Source organism: Scomber scombrus, chromosome 12 (genome assembly GCF_963691925.1).
Source record: "Scomber scombrus chromosome 12, fScoSco1.1, whole genome shotgun sequence".
NCBI classification, from domain to species: domain Eukaryota; kingdom Metazoa; phylum Chordata; class Actinopteri; order Scombriformes; family Scombridae; genus Scomber; species Scomber scombrus.
Genome location: NC_084981.1, coordinates 22652735 through 22677916, shown reverse-complemented (window position 1 = coordinate 22677916; position 25182 = coordinate 22652735). Strand labels below are relative to the sequence as shown.

Genomic DNA, 25182 nt, shown 5'->3' with positions numbered 1-25182 from the left:
ATCATAATTTTTTCACCCCCTGATATTGGTATCAGCCCCAAATATCCTGCATTGGTCGGGCCCTAATTAGTAGCTCGTTGTTATTAATGACCATGTTACATTTTAGCAGCAGTGCTCATAATTCACAGCTGCAGAATGAATGTAGGTGAAAAACAGCCTTTGACTTATAAAGTTTTGCAAGCAGCATAAACGTAATGCAGTCAAAAGACATTTGTTAGTCTTAATTATTATAAACTATACTAGATTTTTGGGGCCGATAGCGATATTAGGGAGTTAAAAAATTCCGATAACGATATATCGGCCCAATAATCTTATATATGTGCATAAAAAGCACATTTTTTGCAATGTGGTTGTCAAACACTTGTGACAAAGATACGTACTGCAGGCATGATATTTTACAGTTTAGCTATATTTATTGTACGAGATGACTGAAACACTAAACTTCACTGGGAATTAAATAATTGTTAATGACTATAAAAAATAAAACATACAACAAAAAAGTATATGTACACATTAAACTTGAATTAAGAAAAATTATACATATACATAAAATGCTGCCTAAATAACTATCGGACAACATATATGCCGATACCAAATTACCGATATATCTGTAATAATATCAGTTAACCGATATATCGGTCTGGCTCTAATCTTAATACTGAATCAGACACTTAAACTCTCACACTTGTGGCCCTCTGGGTGACTGACAGCAGCAGCTCATGTAATTCACAATGACTTCAACCTGCTGACTGGAGGGTTTCCAGTTCAAATGCAACAGCCACCTTCTGCCAGGAAGTGCTGTAAATCTGTAAATATGCATGTGTTGTTGGGGCAGGTGGGGAGAGGCCCACAAACGCCTTCACCTGTCACACCACTGTTGACCCACTCCCACGCTGCTGGGAAGTGTTGCACCATTCACTGTGTGCACTACAGACATTCTCTATCCATCTATTTTGGCAACAGCTTCTCCTTACAGACATGTTGTTTATCATTTTGTATTAGGTAATAGTTCAATTTGTTCTTTAAGTACATCCACACTCAATATAATGTGAAGCACACGTGCATGGCCACTTGTTTACGCAACTAAAACACATTGTCTTTTGAACAGGAAAAAGACGTGTCATTTCTGAGATTCAATGCAGTAGAGAATATATAAAATCCCATTGAATATGACCTATCATGCAGCAATTTATAGACATATTAGTTCTGCACTGAATATGTGACTAAATAATTAAATTAAAATGACTAAAAGTATTCTATTTTTACTGGCACATCTGGTTTGCCCCTTACCACCACACTTTGTCAACGTCAACTGTGTAACTACTAACTATGCAAGTTATCAATATGTCACTGCACCAGTGGCACAGGGACAAATTCCTGCACAGTACATTAATTGTACTTGGCGAACAGAGACCCCAGTGCCAGGATTGGGACTAAATTTCCGACCGGGAACCAAGGCCAGAGGATTCCAGGAACCTCGCACTGCTTCGGAGCGTTTGAGAATATCCACCTCGACGAGCAAACAACTGGAGGAACAGTGACAAAAACAGGATGGTTGTGGGCCCGCAGCTTTATTCGTGACTCTACAGCCGTCTGTGCATGTGTGTCTATGCATGTGACGATACAATAATCTGGTTTTGTGTGTGTGTGTGTGTGTGTGTTATGCTGCAGCTTTTTTGCTCCACCGTCTTCCTCTGCTGGAGCAGTGGGAAACAATAGGACATAAGCGCACACACATAAACACACACATATGCGGAGGAAGTGAGGATTCCTGCATTCCTGGACCACGGCTGCCCAGCTGTGCCACACACACACACAAAAGGTCTGGCTAGAGGAAATCATTACTGTCACCGCATATATCACCGTTAAGTACAACAGTGTAACATTAAATACATCAGGAGTGTGTGAATGTATACAGTATACAGAGAGCCACTTAATAAGGCTTCAATCATAGATTAGTGGTGAATGGCCTTCATCCTTGTGTTACTTTTATGAGGAGAGATGGAGCATCAAAGTCAGATTAATTTCACAAACTTCAGTAGGATTTAAAAAGGAAATTCTTACCTAAATATGGCCAAAATGTATTGTTTGATCATGTTATTTTTATATAGTGTGATTAGATGCCATAAATAGCCATTTCAGCTTTGGGAGAGGTGGCTGTCTGTGCTGTTAAACTGACTAAAAAACAGTACAAACAAAAACTGGACAGTCATAGAGAGACACTGATAGCATTGCTTGGCACTTACGTAGGAATCCAAAAATACTCAGAAGGCTGGCATGTTTCTAAAACACACACACACACACACACACACACACACACACACACACACACACACACACACACACACACACACACACACACACACACACACACACACACACACACACACACACACACGGAAATTGATTTCTTATTAACTGGCCTCTTTCGCCACTGAAGGCTGCCGTCCGTCTCTACTTCCTCAATCCAAAACCACAGGCACCATCACCTTGAGAAAACAAGAGTCATCCTATTCAAACAACGCACGTCAAAACAGATCCTGTGTATTGTGCTAAATACTTGAGAAAGTCGAGGCAGTTGTTGCAGACGTAGACCTGCTGCAGTTGATTTTTCATGTCTACAGACTGATACTCACATTAACTGAAGCTCTTATGAAGCAGATAGAAAAAGAGTTGTTCTTCATCTATTCCACATTAAGTGACAAATCAGTGATATCTGTAACATCACAGAAACTCGTACTCAACTTTAAATCTTTCTCTTCTCCAGTATGTTTGGTTTTCTTTGGCTTGAAGCGTCTTACACCAGTCAGATTGGTAAACATACGTGCATACTGCGTACATGTGTACATGTTGTATGCAGTGTTCTCGTGCCACGTTACAGGAAGTTTGTGTATTGAAGTCTAAATAAATCAAACTGCCACATCTCAGTGACATTTTTAGGCCACCGAAGTGAGAAGCATCCTGTGCTCGGAGGTTTCAAAATGTTAAAATCACTAGGTGCCGTCAGCTCCAAAGATAGGGGAGTAGGGTGCCTTTCCTCTGATATCGATGTGCGGGGATAGAAAACCATTTAAAAATGTCTAGTTGGGTGTTAATGAAACTGAAATGTGCGATTAGAGGTCAATCAGCTCCAGAAAAATCTCACTTAACAGATTTTTGTTGTGAGACAAGATTGTGATGACAGCTGAAAACAATTAATCAATTTAACTAATAGTTGATCAGAAAATTCATCTGTAACTTTTTTGATAATCAAATCATTGTTTAAGTAATTTAAGTAAATATATACCCAAAGTTAGCTGATTGCAGATTTGCAAATTATGTATAAAGATATAATGCAGCATGATGGTAAACTGAAAATCTTTAATCAAAGAAAATAAGATATTTAAAAGGTGGACTTTTTCACTATATTCATACACTTTATAGACACACTGAACTGATTAATCAAGGAAATAATCAGTAGACTGATCAATAATGATATATTATTGATATATTCAATACAATTTAATACCTTGAAAGATTGCACTGCCGTAAATGGCATACTGTCCCTTTTTTTGTCCTAGACAGCCCTAAAGGTGTCTGTAAAAGTCAACTCTGCCTCATCCCACCTTAAAGAGCAACTGAAGGATTTCATTAGTCTGAGTTCAAATGGAGACTTTTGATGCTACTGAATGACCTAAGCACTCTTGAAGGACTTAACGCCCTGCTACTGCTACAGTCCGGTGGGAAACGACTGCATTTTTTGCATGAAAATGACCTAGTTTATTGACACTATCAGCATACCTTGCTGGTAACAGAAGAAACACTGCTAATTCCTCTCCAAAAATGAAAGTTTACCCTCTTCAGTAGGATCAAACCTGTGATCTCACGGTTAAAGGAGGCCTGTCTCACTATCAGCCGAGCCTCCTCCTTCACATCATGATGCAGACAGAAGGAGGCCGGGCAACAAACACAAGGCAAAACCAAACGATAGCTAGAGTTCACACTTTGTTTCCTGCTCAAACATTCCTATCCAAGCCACAGATTTTTCACACAGCGGTAGAACCAAATATAGGCATCAATGAGGTTTACCAAGTAGCCGAGTGCTTAGAGTGACATCCCATAATGCAGAGGTTTCAGGTTTGAGCCCCCCCAAAGTGTCCTTCAACAAAACCCCCCTGTTGTTACGAAGATGAACTGCTGCGTATCGGCTTTATCAGTGGATCAGGAAAAACTGAAGAATTCATGTTTTCAATCCTGTCATATTTATGTAGAACAGCAGAAAGTATTTTGCTCCCATCAGTTGTTTTTATTCCTACATTAGGGCACATTAATCAGCTGTACACAGTGACGGGTCTAGCAGGCAATTTCGCTCTGAGCTACTGGCCTGCTGAAGAGCTTCTGTCAGACCTATGTGTCTGCAGCGAGGGCAAAGATACTGGACTTAAATTAGAAACAAAACAAGATTAGCTCCAGCAGGGAGGAACACAATATGAGAAACACACACCAAAAACAACAAAAAAAAGAAAGAAGAGAGGAGAGGAATAATCAAAGACAGCGTGGTATTTAGGATCTGCTATTGGAAATACCGGCAGCTACGTTTTAAGAGACTGGAAATCTTTCACATCTCAAAGTCTTTGGGATGCAGACATATATTCCTGTAATTACCACAGGAGGCCTGGAGGTTAACCAAACATCATCAAGTCCTATTAAAAAAGTATTTAATGAATCTTCAGGCTGCCAAAAGCCTCTCCCACACACACACACACACACACACAGAGACACACACACATCAATTGAAATGAAATACAAAGACACAGTGACTGCTACAAAAACAAATACTAAGAGCTAAGAGCTTGGATGTTCAACTTGTATAACCTGATATATTCTTCAAAGCCGATGTGGAAATCAAAAGGGACAAACTAATATTACACAATGTCTCAAAAAACATGATTTAATAATGAAATACAAACTAATAACTTGCTTTTAATAGTCAGAAATGTGCTTCTTGTTGAACTTATTGTGCTCCACTGTATTTTATATGAGATATGATGTGGATACATTAGTCTAAAGGTGTTTACTTACGTCTACTGAGCTCAGTTATGCATGGGTCACATTTGTTTTTACATCCTGCAGCATTAACTTTACGGGTTTCTGTGATAGTATAAATTTTGCATGCGGCCTTGCAGTGTTTCTTACATTGTATTCTACTCAAATGTGTCGTACGACTGTGACTGTAAATGTTTTTTTATGTAGCATACAATGAGCATGAGTTGTAATTGAGGAGCTGCCTTCCCCTATTGGATTGCCAGTGCTATCTGCTACCAGCCACAGGGCCTTGGTTTGGTAATGCTGTGGCTCAAAGATAAATGGTGTAAAAACGCCACATAATTCAGACAAGTGTGCATAGAAATTGGCATCCTAGTTATTTAATAACTATGCCTGGTGTTTAAAGATATTACAACATGCATAAGAACAATGGGGATAGCTGATATTGTGGTTGTTGTTGTGCAGCTTTAGCCTGAGCTGGATTTCCAGGCAGGCAGCTGTCAGTCTGGATCAGAGCAAAAAAAGGACATAGTTACACTTATTTATCGACACCTGTGCAATACTAGGATAAACAGGTGGACCCATTGGTGTGTCTATGCGTCTGTTTTTGCACCCTTGCATTGCACAAATCACTGTTCGGTATCATTTCTTCACAATGTTCCCAAAGCCAAGTTAGCTTGTTGATGCTAACATATTAACTGCGTCCATTTTCGGACAGCTAGCAGCTAAGCGGGCTACTATCGGACAGGTCTCTTCCTTCAAAAAAATTGTAATAATTCATTTTTTAATAATTTGACCACAGCTCAGGCGTTTAAATAATACTGTCAATGCCAGTCCGTTGAAACTATAATTTAAAGTGTACTAAATGGATTTGCTTTTCTACTTTTGACAAAAATCAGATATATGCGACGACTGGAAATTTACCTTCAACATTAGCCAACTTAGCTGGCGTAATTTAGGATTTTATTGATAGTCGAGCCGTGTAATGTTAACTATAAGCTACTAAGGCATTTCTCTAGCGTTGACCTGACTGTCCATAATGTCGGTAAGTTGTCCGGGGAGCAAACAAAAACAATAACAATCATAAAACATTGGCCAAAGACAGCAGCCATTGGCCGTGTGTCCGACAATGGAATTAAGCGCATGCATAGATATGATTCAACGTTGCATTAGTGACCATCAACACGCAAAAAACACCTCAAATATCGAGTTTGTTTGTTTGTCTACTGTTGTGACAGCACTAACACTGGTAGGCTACATCGGAAAGCTAATGCTATAATTCAAGACGGGGGAGATGTGTCCACCACCTCCTCCTGTGTCCGATAATGGAACCACGCTCCCTCGGTCTGCAGTTTTTTTTTTTTTACCTTGTACACATCCCCATAAGTGCCGCTTCCTATCCTCTGGATCAGCTCGAAATCCTCCTGCGGATTCCTCCGGGACAGGTCGACACTGGAGTTCATCATTTCCACTGCCGCTTACGGCGCCGATCGCGCACGGTTGACGGACCCCAACAATGTATGAAAAACAGATATTTTTAAGAAAAACATACGGCGTCAGAAAATCCCAGCCCGACTCCACTCTAGCTCCAACATGGCTTCCACTGCGCAATGAGCATGCGCAATGGGCCTCATGGTTTACCCCTGTCCACACAGTCTGAGGGAGATGATGAATTTAAGAAATGTGTGGTGACATAACCACAATTGAAGGAAATAATAATAATAATGATAATAGAAAGTATTTATTTCTGCATGTAAATATTTAAAAAGTGTCGATTTTAAGACAAAACTATATTGAATTCACTTATAGCACCATTACAAGGTGTTTGGATCCATTATTTCTAATATGCTGAGGCAGCAAAAATGCAAAGTGTTTAGCCAAAAAAATAAATGAAAAAAAAAAACACTAAGCCTTGAGTGGCCCTTCAGTGTTTAACTGGGCTAAGCAGGGCTAAAAAATGGCAGATGGTAACACTGTGATTCAGCCAATGTATGATAGGCAGCACGTAATTCCCATTTTTGAGAAAGTAACAGTTGTTACTTCACACTGCTTAAAAGAAAAGACTGGCAATATTCCTTGTTTCTTAATGTCAATAAAAATCCTTAAAAACAAGAAAGTGATCCCACTAACATATAAATGTCTTATTCCTCTTTGTCACAGAGCTCAGTTTTTGTCCAAAAATTATTATAAACACATCATCCAGTCAAAAAGTTGCACTGGATGACATATTCCATCAATACCATGAACATGGACACTGTAGTTTATTTTGAGTCAGTCTCACCTATCCCATCTCAGTGCCCTGTATCTCACTGGATCACCAAACATATAGTAAGTAGAAGCTGAAAACTGACCTACAATAAATGATTTATTTACACCTGCTTGAGTAACCTTTACTAAAAACTACAGGTCCAGTGTATAGGAAATTCTTGACACCTTTTGTAACCAAGTTTTTAATATTTACATCCTCATTAGGAACCAATAATGTCTGTATGACACAGACAAGTTAGGGAAGTTTCAACACCTTAACTAGAACATTACTGGTTTTTGTCTTCTTATGAAATTACACTAAGAACACAGAACAATGCCAGCATTTCATTCAAAAGCACAATCCAAGTGAGTCTCAAGTGACCTTCTTTTACATGCAGTTGAGATGATTTGAATGCAAATTAAGAGTAGAATAGGAAGGAAGTGGGCGGAGGATTTATCTGGAATGGAAAAAATCCCCATCCCCATCCACAGCTCACACAACACTCAAAATTCACCATTGTTTCAAAAATATGTATATTTATTTGCAATTAAAGAACAGCATGTGAACAAAATATACATGTTACAGAGTAGGTCTAATAAAGTGTGTTATTTCAACACAACTACTTATTGTTCATGATATATAGAGAACAATACTTGTTACTTAAAAATGACTTTGAAATGTTACTTCCACCAGTAAGGATTAAGTGTCTGTCTTGACATATTTATGGATGAGTCCATCTATCGCGCCTAAGCTGACTCTCAGAGTTGCTTGGTGCTTCAGTGAGGAGAGAGTGGGAGGCGGACTGTGTTGTAGCCCAGTCTGATGGTCTGTTTCCTGGGTAGAAGATGATTTGATGCCCTGGGAGCTTTGGGAAGTCTGCTGCTTTGAGGATGACAGAGGAGAAAATGGGCAGTCTTGTGTCCCAGTTTGAGGCTCAGTTTCCTGGTTAGACGTTGGTCTGGTGTCTTTCTGCACCAGGAGTTTTTTCAGGAGACAGGACAACTGAGGACTTAGGAGGAGAACCAGGGTACCACCAACACAGAGGACTCTGTACAAACAAACACATGTTAATTTAATTCATTCAAAACAATATTTATAATTTAAAATAACTGTCTGAAATATATACATGTAAAGTAATATATTTAAAGGATTGCAAAACACCTAAACAAGAGCACATATACATATTTTGGACATACTATTTGTCATGCTAATTTGAATAATTTCTAAATATGCAGCAATAACAGTATCATAAACAAACCAACATATGTACATCTGCCAAATTTAATTAGATAATTACAGATTACTTTTCCTATTTTATCTTGAAATTTCTATTGATAATATAAAGGAAAGTTTCACCCTAAAAACTACACAACAAGATGTGATATTATCAGATTTTAAATTAGACTTTTAAAAATGACTCATCGGCTCAGAATTCTGCACAGTACCACAGCACAAACCTACATTTGCATACACAGAAAAACTAAAACATTTACAGTTTTACTAAACATTTCTAAACGATACAATGGACACAGGAACACAAAGGCACGAACCTCTCCATTTCAGTGAGGATGAGTGGCAGGTTGGCTGCCATGTTTGTTTTGCTGCCAAATTTTCTGCCAAATGGCAGGTCACAGACGACAGCATCTACACTGGAGCTGGGCAAAGGCAGCACTGCACACACACACACAGGGGAGGACAGACAAACAGACAAGCCAAGAGGTAATTTAGAACATGACAGCAGGGTCCACACTCACCTCCCACTCACTGATTCCCATCCAAAATATGCAGCGTTGGATCCACAGTCAACTAAATTAAGAGTTCTTTTTCTAATAGCAGGATATCCATGAAGTAAAAATGCATTAATACCTCAATTACCTTTTTTGAAATATTAATAAGCCTATTCATAAAAGCTAATGCATTATGTCAGCCAACTATACTTCAACAGTGACAATAATGTATTTCAATTTGAGCTGGTGTTATTCTAAGCTATTATATTCCATATATCAAAAGGTAGACATGATGCTATCTTAAAATGTGGCTCATTTATAAAGTGTGTGTACTAACTACTATGTGATGAAACAGGCAGGTTTTGAATATGACACTAAAACATGTCTGCTTTAATTCTGCGGCCTGGCATATGATGATTAAAAAAATGTGTGTATTTCAATTCATTGTTTACTGGAACGGTACCAGAGAGGCTAGTTTCTATGAGCCATAAGTAAAAACTTAAATATTTTAACTATTGCAGAGCATAGGAAGAATGCAAGATGTTTTGTGTGATATCTGGAGTTTTTGCTGAATCATGACATGTACATCAATGTGTACATTTTACATCATTGTACATAAAACTATGAAACCATTGTAATTGCCAATACTTTTAATAGTTAATATACGGACACTTTGACATATTTAGCATCTATTGGGCATTTGACCTTTGGCTATTTATAATAACAATAGTAGACAATATCTATCTACACATTGAAATTCATCCTCCTGAGGCACCCACTAGAGATTACTGTGGATATGAACCTTAGCTTAATGAAATAATGTAAACGATTTCATGACTTCATACATTTCTGATTATCCCAGTGATCATTTTGTGCAGGTTTCCTACCCATAGATGAAGCTTTCAGCAGATGTATCCTGTTTCCCAGCTCAGCAAATGCTACGTTCTCATTAGCCTTCTGCAGCTGTCCATCGTCAATGTCCATACCCAGGAAACAGACATCCTGAAGATCCAGTAGAGAGACCATAGTTCAAATTATAAGAGTGTTGTTCCAAATGAATGCTATCACTACATGCTATAAGTGGGATCAGAGAGAGTTTTGTCAAATGGAAAAAAAACAGTCAACAGAATCATATAAAATGCACTAATTGCAATGAGGAAACATTATAATTAGACCATATTAGTGCATGTCTGAAGAATATTCGTTACATTAATAAACAGTAGATTCTACACTTTCTGTCCTTACCTTGTGTTCCTGTGCTGCTTCGATTAAGATTGTTCCTACCCCACACATTGGGTCGACTACACAGAAACCTGACTGGGCAAAAAGGAGATAACATACAGTATATAATATTGGTCATCCATACAGTGTGACTATGACTCAAGAGTATATGACATCCCAGTCTGACCAGTGTGCATCAGTGTATATTTTATCATACAGAAGGTCAAGTTACAGTTGATAGAGTCTAAACTAGTCCTTATTAAGAGCATTTGCATGGTTTAATAATACCATCTTATTTACATACATAAACAAAAGTGTACAGATAGTTAAGTCATAAACGTACAATGAACAAAGCAGCAGACACATAGAGCAGCTGTGTGTTATTACCTGTATTTGAGCCAGTGAGGCCATAGCCCAGGCGACTGTAGACCTCAGTCCTGTGGTTTTAATGTAGCTCCGGTTAGCCAGAGGTAACCTGAAGGAAAGAAACAAGAGCCCAATAAGGCACTTATTCATTAGCTACACTTATGACTGCTCATCAAAGGAATTAAAGCAGCAAAATAAAACTTCTAAACATGTCTATAAGTCACTACAATGTGTTTAGGATTTTTTTTTTTTATGTTTGGGACACTTTTGGTCATATGTAGCAGGATTTCCTGTTGGGGACTCTGGCTACCAGCTGAGGCTCAAAGACATCATAAAAATGACAATAAGGACACAAAGCAGTAAGACACAAACATAATGAAAAGCATAATTAAAAGTATACCAGACATCACCATTGTATATAAGTATATTAGTGTGTTCAAAGTCTGCTTCATCAAGAGGCTACTCTAAGATGACAGCATATAGTAATCAGAATTAGTGTTAAATGAAGAGAGTGTTTTAGTCAATAACCTGGTCAGTGGTATCCCCAGCAGGCAGTGGTCATCACTCAAGTAAACATTGACCTGCAGAGAAAAACAAACAACTGTAAACACCCATTAAGACATGCATATTGCAGCCATTTTAATACCATGGACATAATAAATCATACAATCAGGAAGATTTATAGCACAATAAAAATAAAGTTTACCTCCAGCTGTGGATTCCTCAGGTCAGCTTTCCAGCCCAACTGTCTGCTCAGACCTGCTCCAATAATTCTGCTCACCTCCTGTATTAGATCAAATTAACAAACACACTATTTTCCTGTTTTTGTATGTGTGGGGGTTTTAAGAAATATGTCCTCCTGACAATTTGATCGAGAACTTGGAAATTTCCCTGCCTTTTTTTCCAGATGGTTTGAATCATTTAACTTTAACTATTATAGTCCACAAATTAATGATGGATGTATTATTTCCATAACGTCTCTGCACTTTTAACAAAGATCAATTTTGTTTTAATCTGACTCTCCTTGGCTTTGTGATTTGCATCTTAACTTCCCCTACCTGTATGCTGAGGTATCGGGACAGAGATCCAGTACACTTGCAGCTGATCCTGAATGAGACGGGGACAGAAGAAGGAGGTGGCAGCGGCGGCTCTGGTTTGTTCCTGCTGGGTTGCAGTAGTGTCTCATCTCCTCCTCTGGTGGTTTTCACTTCATGACATGGAAGCAAACAAGAAACAATGACAAGAGAAATTAAAAATGTCAAACTTAGAAGTTGAATGAATAAAAGATGAAAAAAATGATTCATATCATTACCATGTTCCACATTTTCCACAACACAGTGGTCTAGTCCTGGTGTTGTGTGATCACAAACTGATCCTGAGCCATACAAATCTGTTTCTGATAGTGTTCCTTTTTTCCCATTTTGTACACAGCTGACCAGCCTCCTCTCCTCTTCATCATCCTCTCTCGTTATTTCTCTCTCAGATATCCTCTGTTTCTGTACATTTTTCACAATACTAGCCTCCTCTTCATCATCCCTCTTTCTTTTCTTCTCCAGTGTTTGGGCTTCAACTCCACAGATCTCTCTGCTCGTCTTTTCACCTCTCTGTACTGCATTTCTCAAGCTCCCATTTTCACTCTCCACCTCCTTCTGCTCTCCTGTATTTATTCTGAACCCCTCATTGCACTTCTCCTCCTCTTTCCCCAGTTCTTCATTCTCTCTGCCCTCCTCCCCCTTTCTCCTCCCTTTCAGGGAAGTGCTTGGTATGTCGACAGTGGTTCTCCTTCCTGCCAACTCCCCCTGCAGGCGGCTCCATGTCATTACAGCACTGCTCCATTCATTTAAGGAGCCCAATAGTCTGGACTGCAACACAGAGGCTGCCTTTGCTGTGAAAATCAAACAGAAAACAAATCAAAACGTTGATACAAAAATGGTAATTAGGCACTGAATTGTAAATTATATTTCCCTCTGGGACTTTACTTTTATTGATATGGAAAGATGATAGTAATGATTAATTTGAGGTGAATTTTGGAGCTTTTAAGCTACACAACAACTGGGAAACAGTTCAATATCACTATCACTAACGTTTTTCTTAATATTATCTGTGTATCTGCTGCGTAGGCTGTTACCTGGGTTGGTGTGGCCAGACAAAATCACAGGTGAGTCTTGTTTCAACAGCAGGAAGAGTCTCTCTGCAGCCTTCAGCTCACTGACTCTGACGATTGTTTCAGAGGAGCTGAACAACACTTTACCTGGCATCTGACACACCTGGGCAAACAAAACATCAACAAAAAGAGCAAGGCCAGAGTTTAAAGACAACGAGTGATTAACTTAACTGATCATGAGGTCCTCCGAACACAAAACCTGGTAGACGGGGGTCCCTGGTTGGGAAACTGACAGAAAATCCTGCACAGCAATAGTTGGTCCATCTCCCCACATTCATCCACTAATTCTATCAACATTTGTTGGTCAGGACAAAACGAGCATCTGTTGAATGACATTTCATGTCACCTTTACATGTATTGTATGGGGGGTTCAGGATTCGGGATGTGCAGCATTGTACCTGATTCATTTTATTACACTAAATTTATACTCGCACATGTTTATGGAAGTTGGGGGATGGGGGGGCAAACTTGTTTTAGGATGTGAGATTGACTGTGTCCTGATAGTTTTATTGCTGCAACTTTGCACAAATTTGTGAATTATTGTGATTAGTTGGGTTGGGATATGGGGGTGACAATGTTTACACTGCACTGTCTAAATAAAATTAAAATTACTAATTACCTTGGGCTTTGGGAAAGAGTGATAACAAAATGTCACTATTTTCTGGACCACATAACTAATCGATGTATCAAGAAATTCATCATCATGTGCAGTCCTGGTACAGACCTTTCTTATATACAGTCTATGGTCAAGACATGTGACTAAGTTACATACAACTGAGGCAAGATGTTTACATTCAACGCTACAGCTGTGTAACAAACGTGTAGTAACTTTTATTGTACATTAAATAAGCCGTGACTTTAAAAAAACAGCTCTTTTAATTATAAGTAATTTGTATTCATTAGAGTTTGAGGCTGGTTTGTCTTTTCATCACTCACATCTTCAGCCGCCAGCTTTGTCTTCACCTCCTCCACTAAGAACCTCTCCATCCCGTTACCGGCGGTGCAGAAGTACCGAAATAAACTCGGTTCAGTCATTGTGTCGTTTACTATGTCCAGTCTTCACAAACAATCACATCTGCCAGCAAAAGTTTGTCACGTCTCTTCTTTTAGACCGAGTAAGTCGCCATATTGGCCTGTTTGTTTACACCAATAGAAGGGCTCTTAGCCAATCACACGCTTGCACCTAACCAACCCAACCAATCAGAGGCACAGTGGGGCGTCACCATCCGGGGGGGGGGGGGGGGGCACACCGGAAACGGAACTACATCTTCAAACAAATATTTCTGGCCAGCAGGGGTCTCTCTTACACAGTAGAAAAATAGTGACTGTAATATAACAATAACATTTTTAACAAAATGTATGGTAACATTTATGATACATTTAATTACAAAATAAATGTAACTGTAATCCTTCAAAGTTACTGAGAAGAAATGTTTAATTAAATAAAAGTTATTTATACAAATGTTAATGATTATAAAGGGGTTTACATCTGAAGTCAGACCCGTAAAATTGTATTCAGGAGGAGGGTTTTTTCCAATTTTTTAAATATTTAACATGTTGCTGTTTTTAATTAATCTTTTAATATTTTTTGTAAATATATCATGACGTGGGTTTATTTTGAGCACACATGACCTTAGATCAGTGGTCTCCAACCCTGCTCCTTGAGAGCTACTGCCCTGCATGTTTTAGGTATCTCCTCACTCTAACTCGTTATCAAGCAGCTGAGGCTCGTCAAAGGGCTTGATAACGAGTTGATTATTAGAATCAGGTGTGTTAGAGTGAGGAGATACCTAAAACATGCAGGGCAGTAGCTCTCCAGGAGCAGGGTTGGAGACCACTGCCTTAGATGGTGTCACTCACAGTACCAATTAAGCCCATGCCAGAGTTTTGAATTTTTCCATAATTTTATTTTATTTTCCAAAATCTACACATCTAATCTAATGAATACATTTTCAAATGAGAGATAAATCTTTCTTTTTAAGAAAATAAATGATCTTCCTTATGAATCATGCCAGCATCCATGAAAAACACCTATACTAAGTTTTTGGTGGGCTTAATGGGTACACTTACCCAGACAGTGGAAAACATTCATTAGAAAATTAGTAAATTAATCAAATAGTAATCAAATGTAATACATTACATTACTTCGATTACGTAATTGAAATAGTTACATTACTTATTATATTTTAAATAGGGTAACTAGTAACCTGTAACCTATTACATTTGAAAAGTAACCTTCCCAACCCAGTATTTATCACAATGTGGATGTAATAATGTGTCAGCACTGCTCACGCTTGTTCATACTAATTGTCTTTCTAATAATGGCCTGTTACAGTACAGCGCTGCAAATGCCACGGCAACAACCTTTCATTTTGTGATTCATTTTAATACATGAATTGAAGTAAGAGCTCTTATCAGCATGCTCACACACACACACACACACACACACACATCCCCTGGTACTGCAAAAGTGCGCGCACATTTTGTACACATCATTTCAGACACACAAACACAAACACACATGCCTGCTGCAGTGTTTTACCTGGAGGCTGCTCTGAACAGGTGTTCCTCCAAACTTGGAAGGAAACCCTGCAGCAGAAATAAATAAGTACCTCCACACATTTCTCACTTTTTCTATCTACCGGAGTCTGAGTGATCCTCCTTCCATCTGTGTCTCATGTCTAAATCCCCTTCTTATCTTTGTCTCTGCTACCCTGTCACACTCTCTCTACCACTTTTTTTTAATCTCCTTTTTTTTTCTCTCTGACATTTAAATGACCCCAAATATATTTAATCCCTTTACTTTATTCGATCAACAGCGTAACTGTTGTTACCCAGAGCCATAAACCAAAACAAATGTTGACAGGCTGCTGCAAACTGCAACAATGTAACAATGAGAAGAATTATAAGAAAATACACCGAACATGGGTTTTACTTTATGCTGATCTAACTGGGTGATGGGGAGGGGTGATTTCAACTGGAGGTAGCATAACAAAAATGAATTGATACGTCTAGTTTCTCAATATTTGAAAAAGTATGACTTAGTATGACTAAAATTCAAAATGCATCAAAAGAAAGAAGGTGATTGCTTTAATTAGAATTCAAATTTGATTTATGGAGCTTTTACTGTAACTAACAAGGCGAAATTCAGGTTTCCCCTTTTTCTTTGTCATTCTTGTTCATTTTAAAAAAATTTAGCCCGTGACTACTTTCATCAGCCCATAATATTGGATGTATCCATGTAGAAAGGAAGCATTAATACTCCTTTCAACAGCTGCCATTTGCAATAATTAGTCCCACTGCTGCTAAGTGAACACAACAGCTTCACAAAATGGATGCTGCCTGGCACACCAGCCATAGGGTGATGTATTACTGTACATTAAATGTGTTTTTATTCTCCTCCACACCCCATAAATGATCAGAGGGGAATAAAGGCAGGAGGGGGACGCATGAAGAGGACTGAAAATGGTGGATGGAAGCGAAAAGAGGGGAAGATGAGAATTTACGATGAAGGGAAAGAAGCAGAAAATAGGGGGGGGGGGGGGGGGGGGGGGGGGGGGAGAAAATGATAAATAGATGGAAAGTGTGGAGGAAAGAAAACAGAACTTCATCATGTTGAACTAATTAGTGCAGCCTTAGATGCAAAGTGTTTATGCAGAGCTGCAGGCTGATGAATTTTGAAAGGGACAATAAGGTAAACAGTGCTGGTAAAATTGCAAACGACGCAGGGCAAAAAAATACTGATTTAAAATTCTGCATGGATAATTATACACACAAATGAACTGACAAACACACACATTTGATCTCAAGTACACAAAATTCCAATTGCAAAAAATAATTAACAAGTTGTTCCTGCTTTTGCGGAGGAAACTTTGTGAACTTAGAGACACAGGGGTCAGAGCATCCTGGAGGCCTTGGGTCTCCTCACATTTCCTGTCATACTTCTTCGTAGCTCCTATCTTATAAAAGAAAACAACTTCATTCTTTAAAAACACAAGTGTGGGATGGGAGACTACACACCTGTTCACAGTTTTAACATGACCAAAATGATTTGCTTACAGTAGGTCACAGTTAATTCAATCTGTGTCAGCTGTATAAGAAAGGCCAAAAGATGTGTCTGAAAGCTTAGGAAAGACTTGGGAGATGGAGAAATAGATGCCAATTGAGATCATTTTAAAAATGTATGATGTTTTGGTCTCCCAAATGACAGAATACTGACGGTTGTCTGTCAATGCCGTTCAACAAAAAGGATTTCTGATGCGGACATATGGAAACAGACATAACTTGTCAATGACTGCACTCAATTAATGTTGCACAGTGCAGGTCTTGCACAATGTCCCAGGTCCCTCAATCATGTTTTGTCTAAATGGAAAATTCAACTTGAGTTTCAAGTGGCATTATCTTGTAAAAATTACACATTCGCTGGGTGATGATTAATATGCAGTGAGGTTTCAAGAGGTTTGTCAATTAATCTTTCTCTCTTTCTCTGTGTGTGTGTGTGTGAGCGTGCGTGCATGCTTGTTTGAGTGTGTGTAAAAGGCTGTTGAGCTGAGCTCCATCTATCAGTCTCTTTACTTTATCTCTTATTCCTCTTCTTTTGTTTTCCTTTTCTCTTATTCTCTACGCACCTCCTCATTTTCTCTCTTCTCTCATCATCTCTTCCCTGCCCCCCTCTCTTTCTTTTTTCCTTTCTTCCTTTCTCTCTTTCTTACTCTCCTTTCATTTACTTCACTCTCAGATTGAAATGTGACCTTTACAGAGACAGTGAGAAAATCTGAGTGAAAGAGAGAGAGAGTGGGAGTACTGAACCTTCACCATGTAACACATATACTGTATATGAGTGCATCCATGCCCATTTCCGAGTACTGAGTATGCACGTGTGTGTGTGTGTGTGTGTGTGTGTGTGACGTGAGCACATTTTAAATATTTAGTGTGAAGTGTGTAAACAGGACCAAGCACCCATGGCGAGAGAGAGAGAGAGAGAGAGAGAGAGAGAGAGAGAGAGAGAGGAGAGAGAGAGAGAGAGAGAGAGAGAGAGACTTTCCTGGAGCGGCAGAGCTGAACCAGTAAACGCTGCATCTAACTGACAGAAGTCATCAAAATCAACAATAACAGGAGAAACAGGGAAGAGCAGGATGATGGAAAGCAAACTGAAAGGAGAGAAATATGTAGGGGGAGAAGGATGAGGAAAAGGAAATGAGTGCGTGCCTGCTGTGTGTAACTTAAAGGTTGAACGTCTTTAATTTTTTAAACATCAACTTATTGTTGTCAAATTCACTGTGACACCTTGATATATTTCATGTAAACAAGTGAGACACTTGTTAAAGATGGTTAGCTGCTTTTTTTTGACACCATCAGAAATAATAATATAATAACATAATAATACTAATTTCCATGTGTACCTGTATCTCAATGTATAATGTTGTATTTTCTTATGTTATTTCATCATAGTTAAGATAAGTAATCTGGATTTCTATTCCTATGAGTCATCATCTCCCTTTAGTAAATTTCAGCAATCACCTCCTTCCATAGACCTTTTTCACAGTAGACATGTTGTGCCAAGGTTATTGGTGCAGTTAATTTCAGCCAATTGCATTATCTGCTTAAGTGCTGCTACTCGTCCAATCTGAGGCACTTATTATCAGATAGGTGAGAGAGTAAATGGGGTGTGCCACCAGGAAGCAAATGCGCCGTGCTTTGAAATTTAATCGTTTTGCGTATTTCGGTTAAGTATTGTAAAAGTGGACAGGATATTATTAGTCCTCCTTTCACAGTTTCATTAATAACTTCATGTAACCTCCTTTGAATACTTTGCTTAAAAAACGTATTCAGCGTCTATCTTATTGATTTTGGCCACTTTGGGGAAGCACACCAAGCTGTAAACACATCAACAGTAACATATACATATCTTATAAAGTCTGATAAAGTTGATATGGCCTGAATCTAAAACAGTGTTGTGAGTGCAAAGGTATAATATTAACTTGAGATAAACTCCATGACACTCAATGGGGCATTTCATTTAGCCACAGCTCTAATTCATACAAACCTGACGCCTGACAGTGCAAAAGCCCTTGTCCCACTTAATAAAGAACATCTCTCATATAAAATCCCAAATCCCCTTGCCCCACATTTTACCAAGTAAAAAAAAGTCAACATCACACCACCACCAAGGCCAATGTTCCATTTAGCTAAATAAAAAGCCTAAAAGCCCTTGGCCTACTTTTTCAATGTTTAACACAGCCGTAAAGAGTTTGTAGATATTACTTTCATTCCCAAGGACCTCTGGATTCTTCCAGGGAGTCCCCCAGCACAGGGAGGATTAGTTTAATTTCACTATCATGCATTCACTTAAAGATAGCGCTATAAGAAAGAGTGCAAGAGCAAAATAACTATTCTCAGAGGTTTAACTCCCCATGCACCACCAGTAGAGACAGGCAACAAAAAACCTGTCAGATGGAGATCATTTTGACAAGTCCCTAATAGGCTGGGGTCCTTGGCCTTATAATGTTCCTGCAGTGACAGAATGTGCACTTCCTGCTCAATGCAGCTAGGGGGAGCTCTAGGTTTACTGCTCAGTTAAATTCTGCTGGTTGTGTTGTCTTGGTTTGTCTCTTTGCTTGCAGGAGGCGGAGGGACAGAGGAGGAAGAGGGGAAGCAGACACTCAAGGCTGGCCAAAATACTGTCCACTGCAGTAGATAGATTAGATGTGACTGTTATGCTGCAGAGTATTTGGTGTGAAACGTTAGGGTGTTATTTTGGAGGTATTTGGAAAATGTTACTTCCTGTTATTATGGTGAATTACATAGATGTATTTTTTGCATAGTCACTTAGTTGTGTAGACTACAGACATTCAGAACTTGTGTTAAAACCCATAAGATCATATATATTAATAATAATAATGTACAGATTATAAACTGTAGAATAGAAAACACATAGCTACTCTGCACATAGACTGTGGTGACACTTATATTATCTGAGTTTGTGGTTTACCAGTTGTTCAGTGCTGAAAGTTTGTTTTTTTTGTACTTTTACCCACTCAATATTTTCATTTTTTTTCTCTTCTTCCTCAGATGCTGCCATAAATTAGGAATACATACTAGTTTTCACTGTAAGTATCTGGAAATAAGCATATATTATCATCATGGGCCAGCTGTTTTCATCTGAAGAAGAGCTGTCTGAAGTGAAGAGTGCGATTGGTTACCTCCTCTACAATGCCATGCTGGAAGATGGTGCAGTGCCTAACCTCGGAGTCGTCCATCCTCGCTTCCTCGCCAGTCACGATGAGAACTCTGACTCCAGGACAGGACTCCAACAACAACTGCAACAGGTTATTAAGATTTAAAAGAAAGTGTGACAGTTTACATGAGTGATGATGAGCAAATCATTGAGAAATCATACAGAGACAGAAAAAAAAGGCAAATTGGTTCTTCTTGAAATGTGAAATGGATGAAGCGAGGGGAATTACTCATAGATGTCACATATTCAGTTATGAAACGCAGATGGAGATGAACAGGAAAAGAAAGATGATGTTGGCTTGAGACAGTTAAGAAAGAGCAATTGTGCAAATAAGCACCACTTTGTTTTAGAAATATGGTTCTCTTGGGTATTGTAAAGAAGTTACAAATCCATAAAATCACCAGCAATGAGCAATATGATGATGACAAAATGCTGCTCACAATTGTTCTCAAAAAGGAGGGAAAGCATTTCTCTTTATTGAGACAGATGGGAAGAAACAGTAAGCTGGAAAGCTGTTGGCGATTAAGGAAGTCATGAATATTTATTTTCTATTTCTCCTCTCCCAGCTGCAGGCCGACATTGGAAATAGGGCACCCACCTACCTGAGGGATCTGATTGGCCGCTTGTCAACGTTCTCAGATGAGCCACGTCTGGCTGGCCTTCTTGGATTAGTGGTGACTATGGTGATGGATATGGCTTACACATCATCAAAATCATCATCAGGGGGGAGAGGGAAGTCAGCAGGATCGTCATCAGGCCAGGTAAGGATATTTTATGATAGAAACATATTGAATATACTGTTTAGGATAGTTATTAAAAAATCTGAATCAACAACTGCAAGGTTTTTAACATAAATGTCCATATGTGAATCTCTACTTCCAGCAGAGAGTCTGGGAGCTCCAGGAGTTGATGGAGGAGTATCTGAAGCGTGTTAAAATCAACCTGAGTGATAAAGATAAACTGATCCAGGACTCCTTCAGACTTGAGGGCCAGCTCAGCCTCACCCTCACCCAGCTGAAGACCTGCCTACTGGGGGGACACTGTAACTCCAGGTGAGAGAATAGAGTGCAGGATACCACACTAAAGCAGTATAAAAGCAATGTGATAAAGGGTAAAATGCTGAACAGGAGAATATAGTGCAGCAGATTGTCATGCAGTATAATGAAGAAGAGTGACAGAGGGGTTGCTTAGCAGTAGAATACAGTTGAATAGTACAGTAAAGCACAGAAAAGTTGTTTTGAAATACTAAAAATGCACTCAATTACAATACAACAGAGTAGAATATAGAAGTTTGTACAATCTGCTATTCTTAAGTTCAGCAGATCAGGATCAGAAAGTACAGTGAAATGCACTAGAAGATGTGCTTTGAGAGGCACTTTTTTTCACCTGACACTGTTTGTTTCTCCAGGTCTTTGAGGCACTGGGCCAGCGGGGCAGCATTTCACGCCCAAATGTTGGTTCACCTGGCTGGTCTTGAGGGCAAGGCCGAACCTCTAGCAGCAAGGGCTGCACTGGAGCAATACAAGGACGACCTTACACAGATAATACCTGTTTACAGGTAATATGGTAATCTACCGAACAACCACAGTAATACACTAATCAACCAGAAGTCCATGACAATCCCACATTTGAAAATAATGAACTGGTACCATATACATGTGTGCCTGCCCATGTGGGACAATAATGAGGCCAAAGTGGGCTACAAGTTGGGAATATTTAGATAGCCAATTTTGATGATTTTATTTGATGTGTTTCTTTCTACTACCTTTTTTGTCTGGTTTGTTCGGAGTCTAGTTCTACAGACTTAACTTAGATAAACCATATGATAGGATGAGCTAGTGCTAGACAGGTCTACCTTTTACTGGCAGTGTTTTTGCAGGACTGAAGTCTGTAGGTGGACAACCTGTGCAGAAATGTGAGAGGATGTGTGTTACACAACATAGAGTCCAAGTACAAACACTTAAGATTCTTTTGAGGCTATGTTGACAGACAGCAAACATGCAACACTTCAGTGGAAGCAGGAGACTAATAAAGCATACTGACAGTGGAAACCACAGCCACACAGGGCCCAGCTGTCTGCTACGAGACAAGCTCTCCAGTTTGCTCCAGATATGACAGCAAAATCAAAAAGTGTTCATCAGACTGTCAGAAAGTGTAGCTCTTGCCTTTCAGCTTACATTTAGACTTATTGCATAAAGTAAAAATATCCAGCTCGACACTTGGTGCCAACAGTCATGACATAATTAACAGCGTGAGAGTAAAATGGGGGGAAAAAATGAAAGCTTTTTTTTCTCTCTAATTGGTTTGTAAATGCAGTGACCATTTTACAGCCCTCAACCGCTTAAACTAGCAACATTTTACCACTTTAATTTTGATGAACCCAGATTGTCTAAACTAATTATTATGTATTTATAGAGTATTGCTCGTGCTTTACCCAATACAATCCCAAAAAATCAAGTCAGTTTTGAAAAAGAGTGATTAAACTGATTTACTGATTTAAATACTCTATTTTTCCATGTCCATCTTGATTCTTCCCCACATTCTATCACCTCCATCTTTTCATTTTAGGCGTTATAAGTCTAACACAGTGTGTGTTGTGAAACGTCGAGGGGGTCCTCCAGCATCATGTGACCCCTCCAGTGAAGTACAAGAGGGATCCATGACGGGGCTCACTGTGACAGACAGAGAGATAGGGAAGAGCGTGAACATCCCCCTATCTGCCATGGAGGAAGAGACAGGTACACTTTTTTTTAAACCAATAAAATTGCTCATCCCTTTCTCAGTCAAGTTGCACTTAACTGAACTGAGCTGAACTCAACAGGGAGAAAAAAGAGCACCTCTGCAGCTGGGTACTCCTCCATTAACCTGGACCTGATCACATCAGATCAGTACACTCAGGCATACCTGGACCATCTGTTCTCTGAAAAGGGACCTGTGGCAGAGCTGGAGAACTACTTTACCAGAGCTTGTGAAAATCTGAGAACACTCAGAACTGAATCAGGATGTACAAAGAAGACCGGGGTAAAAAATGTAATAGAACAAAATGATGGAGCACATCTTAAAGACCAGGCAGAAGGTATAAATGGAGAACAAATTACAGAAAGGGGAAAAGATGAAAATCAGAGCCAGGCAGAAAGAGGAGGACGGGAAGAGACCGAAGAATGTAATCAAAGAGATGAGAGACTACAGCTGAGTATTGTAGAGACACAGCCGGAGGAAAGCCTCAATCAGAGTCTTCACAGTACAACAAGTACATTAAAAAAATGAATGAAAAGCTGTATTATACAGCGCCGGTCCTTTATTGAAGAGAAACATTAAGCTAAACTCGGAAATATGAAGGATTTTTGCAATACTTGAAACAGATTGATACATTGAGGTTGAATAATATCCTTATAGTGAAATCAACCTCGGTTAAATATGAAAGCTACACTTGTTAGCCTCTCTGATTAGCCTAATCCTTTTAATATATTAATTAATATATATTAAGTTATGAGTGCAGTATTTGGTTGCACACTAAGATAAATACTTGACCACCTTAAATCCGCAGCACTGCATTGGCAGCAGGAAATCTCTGTTTAATCTATTTCACCAACAGAGTAGTAGCCTAGCATAAAACCAGTGTGCTCTGGAAGTTTGGTGATTAAATGAGCTAAGTGATTAAACACCCAAGTATTTGACCTGCTGTTAGCATGTTAGCACATTACTGCTTTGTGATATATATGGACGCAGAAACTTTTGAACCCATTGCATTTAGAGACAAATTATATGAAGATTACAGACTATGATAGAGACAATCATGTAAAACGTTTTTAAACATTTTTACCAGAAAATCCTTTTGGGAGCTCAAAGCAAGTGTTTGTAACATTTGAAGAAGAGATAAGGGTTGCTGCAGCCATACCCGGTCTGGTACGATCATTTCATGGCAGCTTATGTTAGCCAATATTAGTAAAATTAAGTTAGTTATTGCTGTGTCACTCATACTCTTTGCAGATTTTGACTCTTCCCTACTTGAACTCTTGTTGGTACACATGATATTTTAGCATCAATTGTCATCACCATATCGCCACTTTCATTCATAAGACATGTCACATAGGCTCACTTTAAGTCCACATTTGGGCAAGGCTGACAGCACATTTGACTATGCAAATTATAAGTTCTACAACAGGGTGGCCACAGATGCTGCAAATAATATTTGAATGGGTAGTGATTACAATGTAATATAGATATTTATACAATTTTGATCCTTCTTAAGTGTCAGTGTAATTGCACACTTCACCTTCTAATAAACAAAAAGTGTTTGCATGTATTTTGTGTCAGTTGATTTATGTCTTTGGTCAGTAGTGTGATGAAAAGTAACACACTGAGCTGCATTTTCAAAGATGTTCTGGCTTTTTAGAGCAACGTAACACAGATTGTTACTGGGCAGAAAAATGGACTCAAATCACACGGCTGTGACTTCCTTTTGATACCAAAATCCTGTTGAAAGGTTAAAAGCACAACAACCTGTCCGCCACCTGCACAAGACCACTTTCCCCTATGTGAAAGGAAACGTATGCTCACAAAGGGGGGGGCATTTTGAGTGACGCTCACAGGAGAGAGGGCACTTTTCATTAAGTGTTTCTCACTCAGAAAGGTTGAAAAGAAGCTTTCTTTCTCAGTGTTCTGATGTGCGATGCAGCAGGTGGGCGAGCAGGACAGGAAGGAGCTTTTATGTGGCGTTGCTCGCAGTACTGTGTGAATGTCAAGCCGGGAGGGAGTGTGTATGTGTGTATGTGTGGGTGTGTTGGTGGGAGTGTGTGAGAGGAATAGAATGAGTTTGTGTGTGATTGCATGCATGCCTGTGTGTCTAGATGAGAGAAAGGGAAAAGACGAGGAGATGAAAGGAGTCCAGGCATGTGCATTATAAATAAAGTGTGTCTGTGTGAATTAAATATAGCGAGAGTGATTATGTGTGTGTGTGTGTGTGTAAAAAAGGTGTGTGAGTTACTTAGGGAATAGGTGATAATAGTGATGGCAGCACGGAAAGAAAGAGGAAGAGTGGTACAAGTGGTTGATGGTTTTTCTGTGTGTGTGTGTGTGTGTCAGGTCTCGCTAGCTGTCAATGAGTCACACTTCACAGCTCCAATTACTGGTCTCTGTGCTGCTAATGCTGTCTGATTAGTGTTATTACTCACTCGCTCTTTTATTCCCTTGC

General features: G+C 39.1%; 3 protein-coding genes across 13 annotated transcripts in view; 1 reads left to right on the top strand and 2 right to left on the bottom strand.

The window, feature by feature from the left end:
- LOC133992030 (mitogen-activated protein kinase kinase kinase kinase 3-like) overlaps positions 1-6604 on the bottom strand; it is a 47118-nt gene extending 40514 nt beyond the window's left edge. For all 11 annotated transcript variants that reach the window (XM_062430679.1, XM_062430681.1, XM_062430684.1 and 8 more), the window contains exon 1: positions 6393-6604. In XM_062430679.1, coding sequence (XP_062286663.1) covers positions 6393-6491 — 99 coding nt within the window. In that variant the 5' untranslated portion in view covers positions 6492-6604. The remainder of the gene's footprint in view (positions 1-6392) is intronic.
- Positions 6605-7836: 1232 nt separating this feature from the next.
- Positions 7837-13864, bottom strand: thumpd2 (THUMP domain containing 2). The gene is made up of 11 exons (XM_062430387.1): positions 13688-13864; positions 12716-12854; positions 11900-12472; positions 11646-11794; positions 11294-11371; positions 11116-11168; positions 10609-10696; positions 10246-10317; positions 9888-10002; positions 8824-8944; positions 7837-8321 (listed from the first exon to the last, which is right to left on the bottom strand). The coding sequence occupies exons 1-11, from the start codon at positions 13784-13786 to the stop codon at positions 7973-7975; spliced, it is 1836 nt and encodes a 611-aa protein (XP_062286371.1). The 5' UTR covers positions 13787-13864; the 3' UTR covers positions 7837-7972.
- A 5529-nt stretch (positions 13865-19393) lies between these two features.
- LOC133991993 (uncharacterized) lies at positions 19394-24259 on the top strand. The gene is made up of 7 exons (XM_062430630.1): positions 19394-19513; positions 19823-20079; positions 20555-20749; positions 20871-21040; positions 21397-21546; positions 22557-22726; positions 22810-24259. The coding sequence occupies exons 2-7, from the start codon at positions 19894-19896 to the stop codon at positions 23253-23255; spliced, it is 1317 nt and encodes a 438-aa protein (XP_062286614.1). The 5' UTR covers positions 19394-19513; positions 19823-19893; the 3' UTR covers positions 23256-24259.
- The last annotated feature ends 923 nt before the right edge of the window (positions 24260-25182 follow it).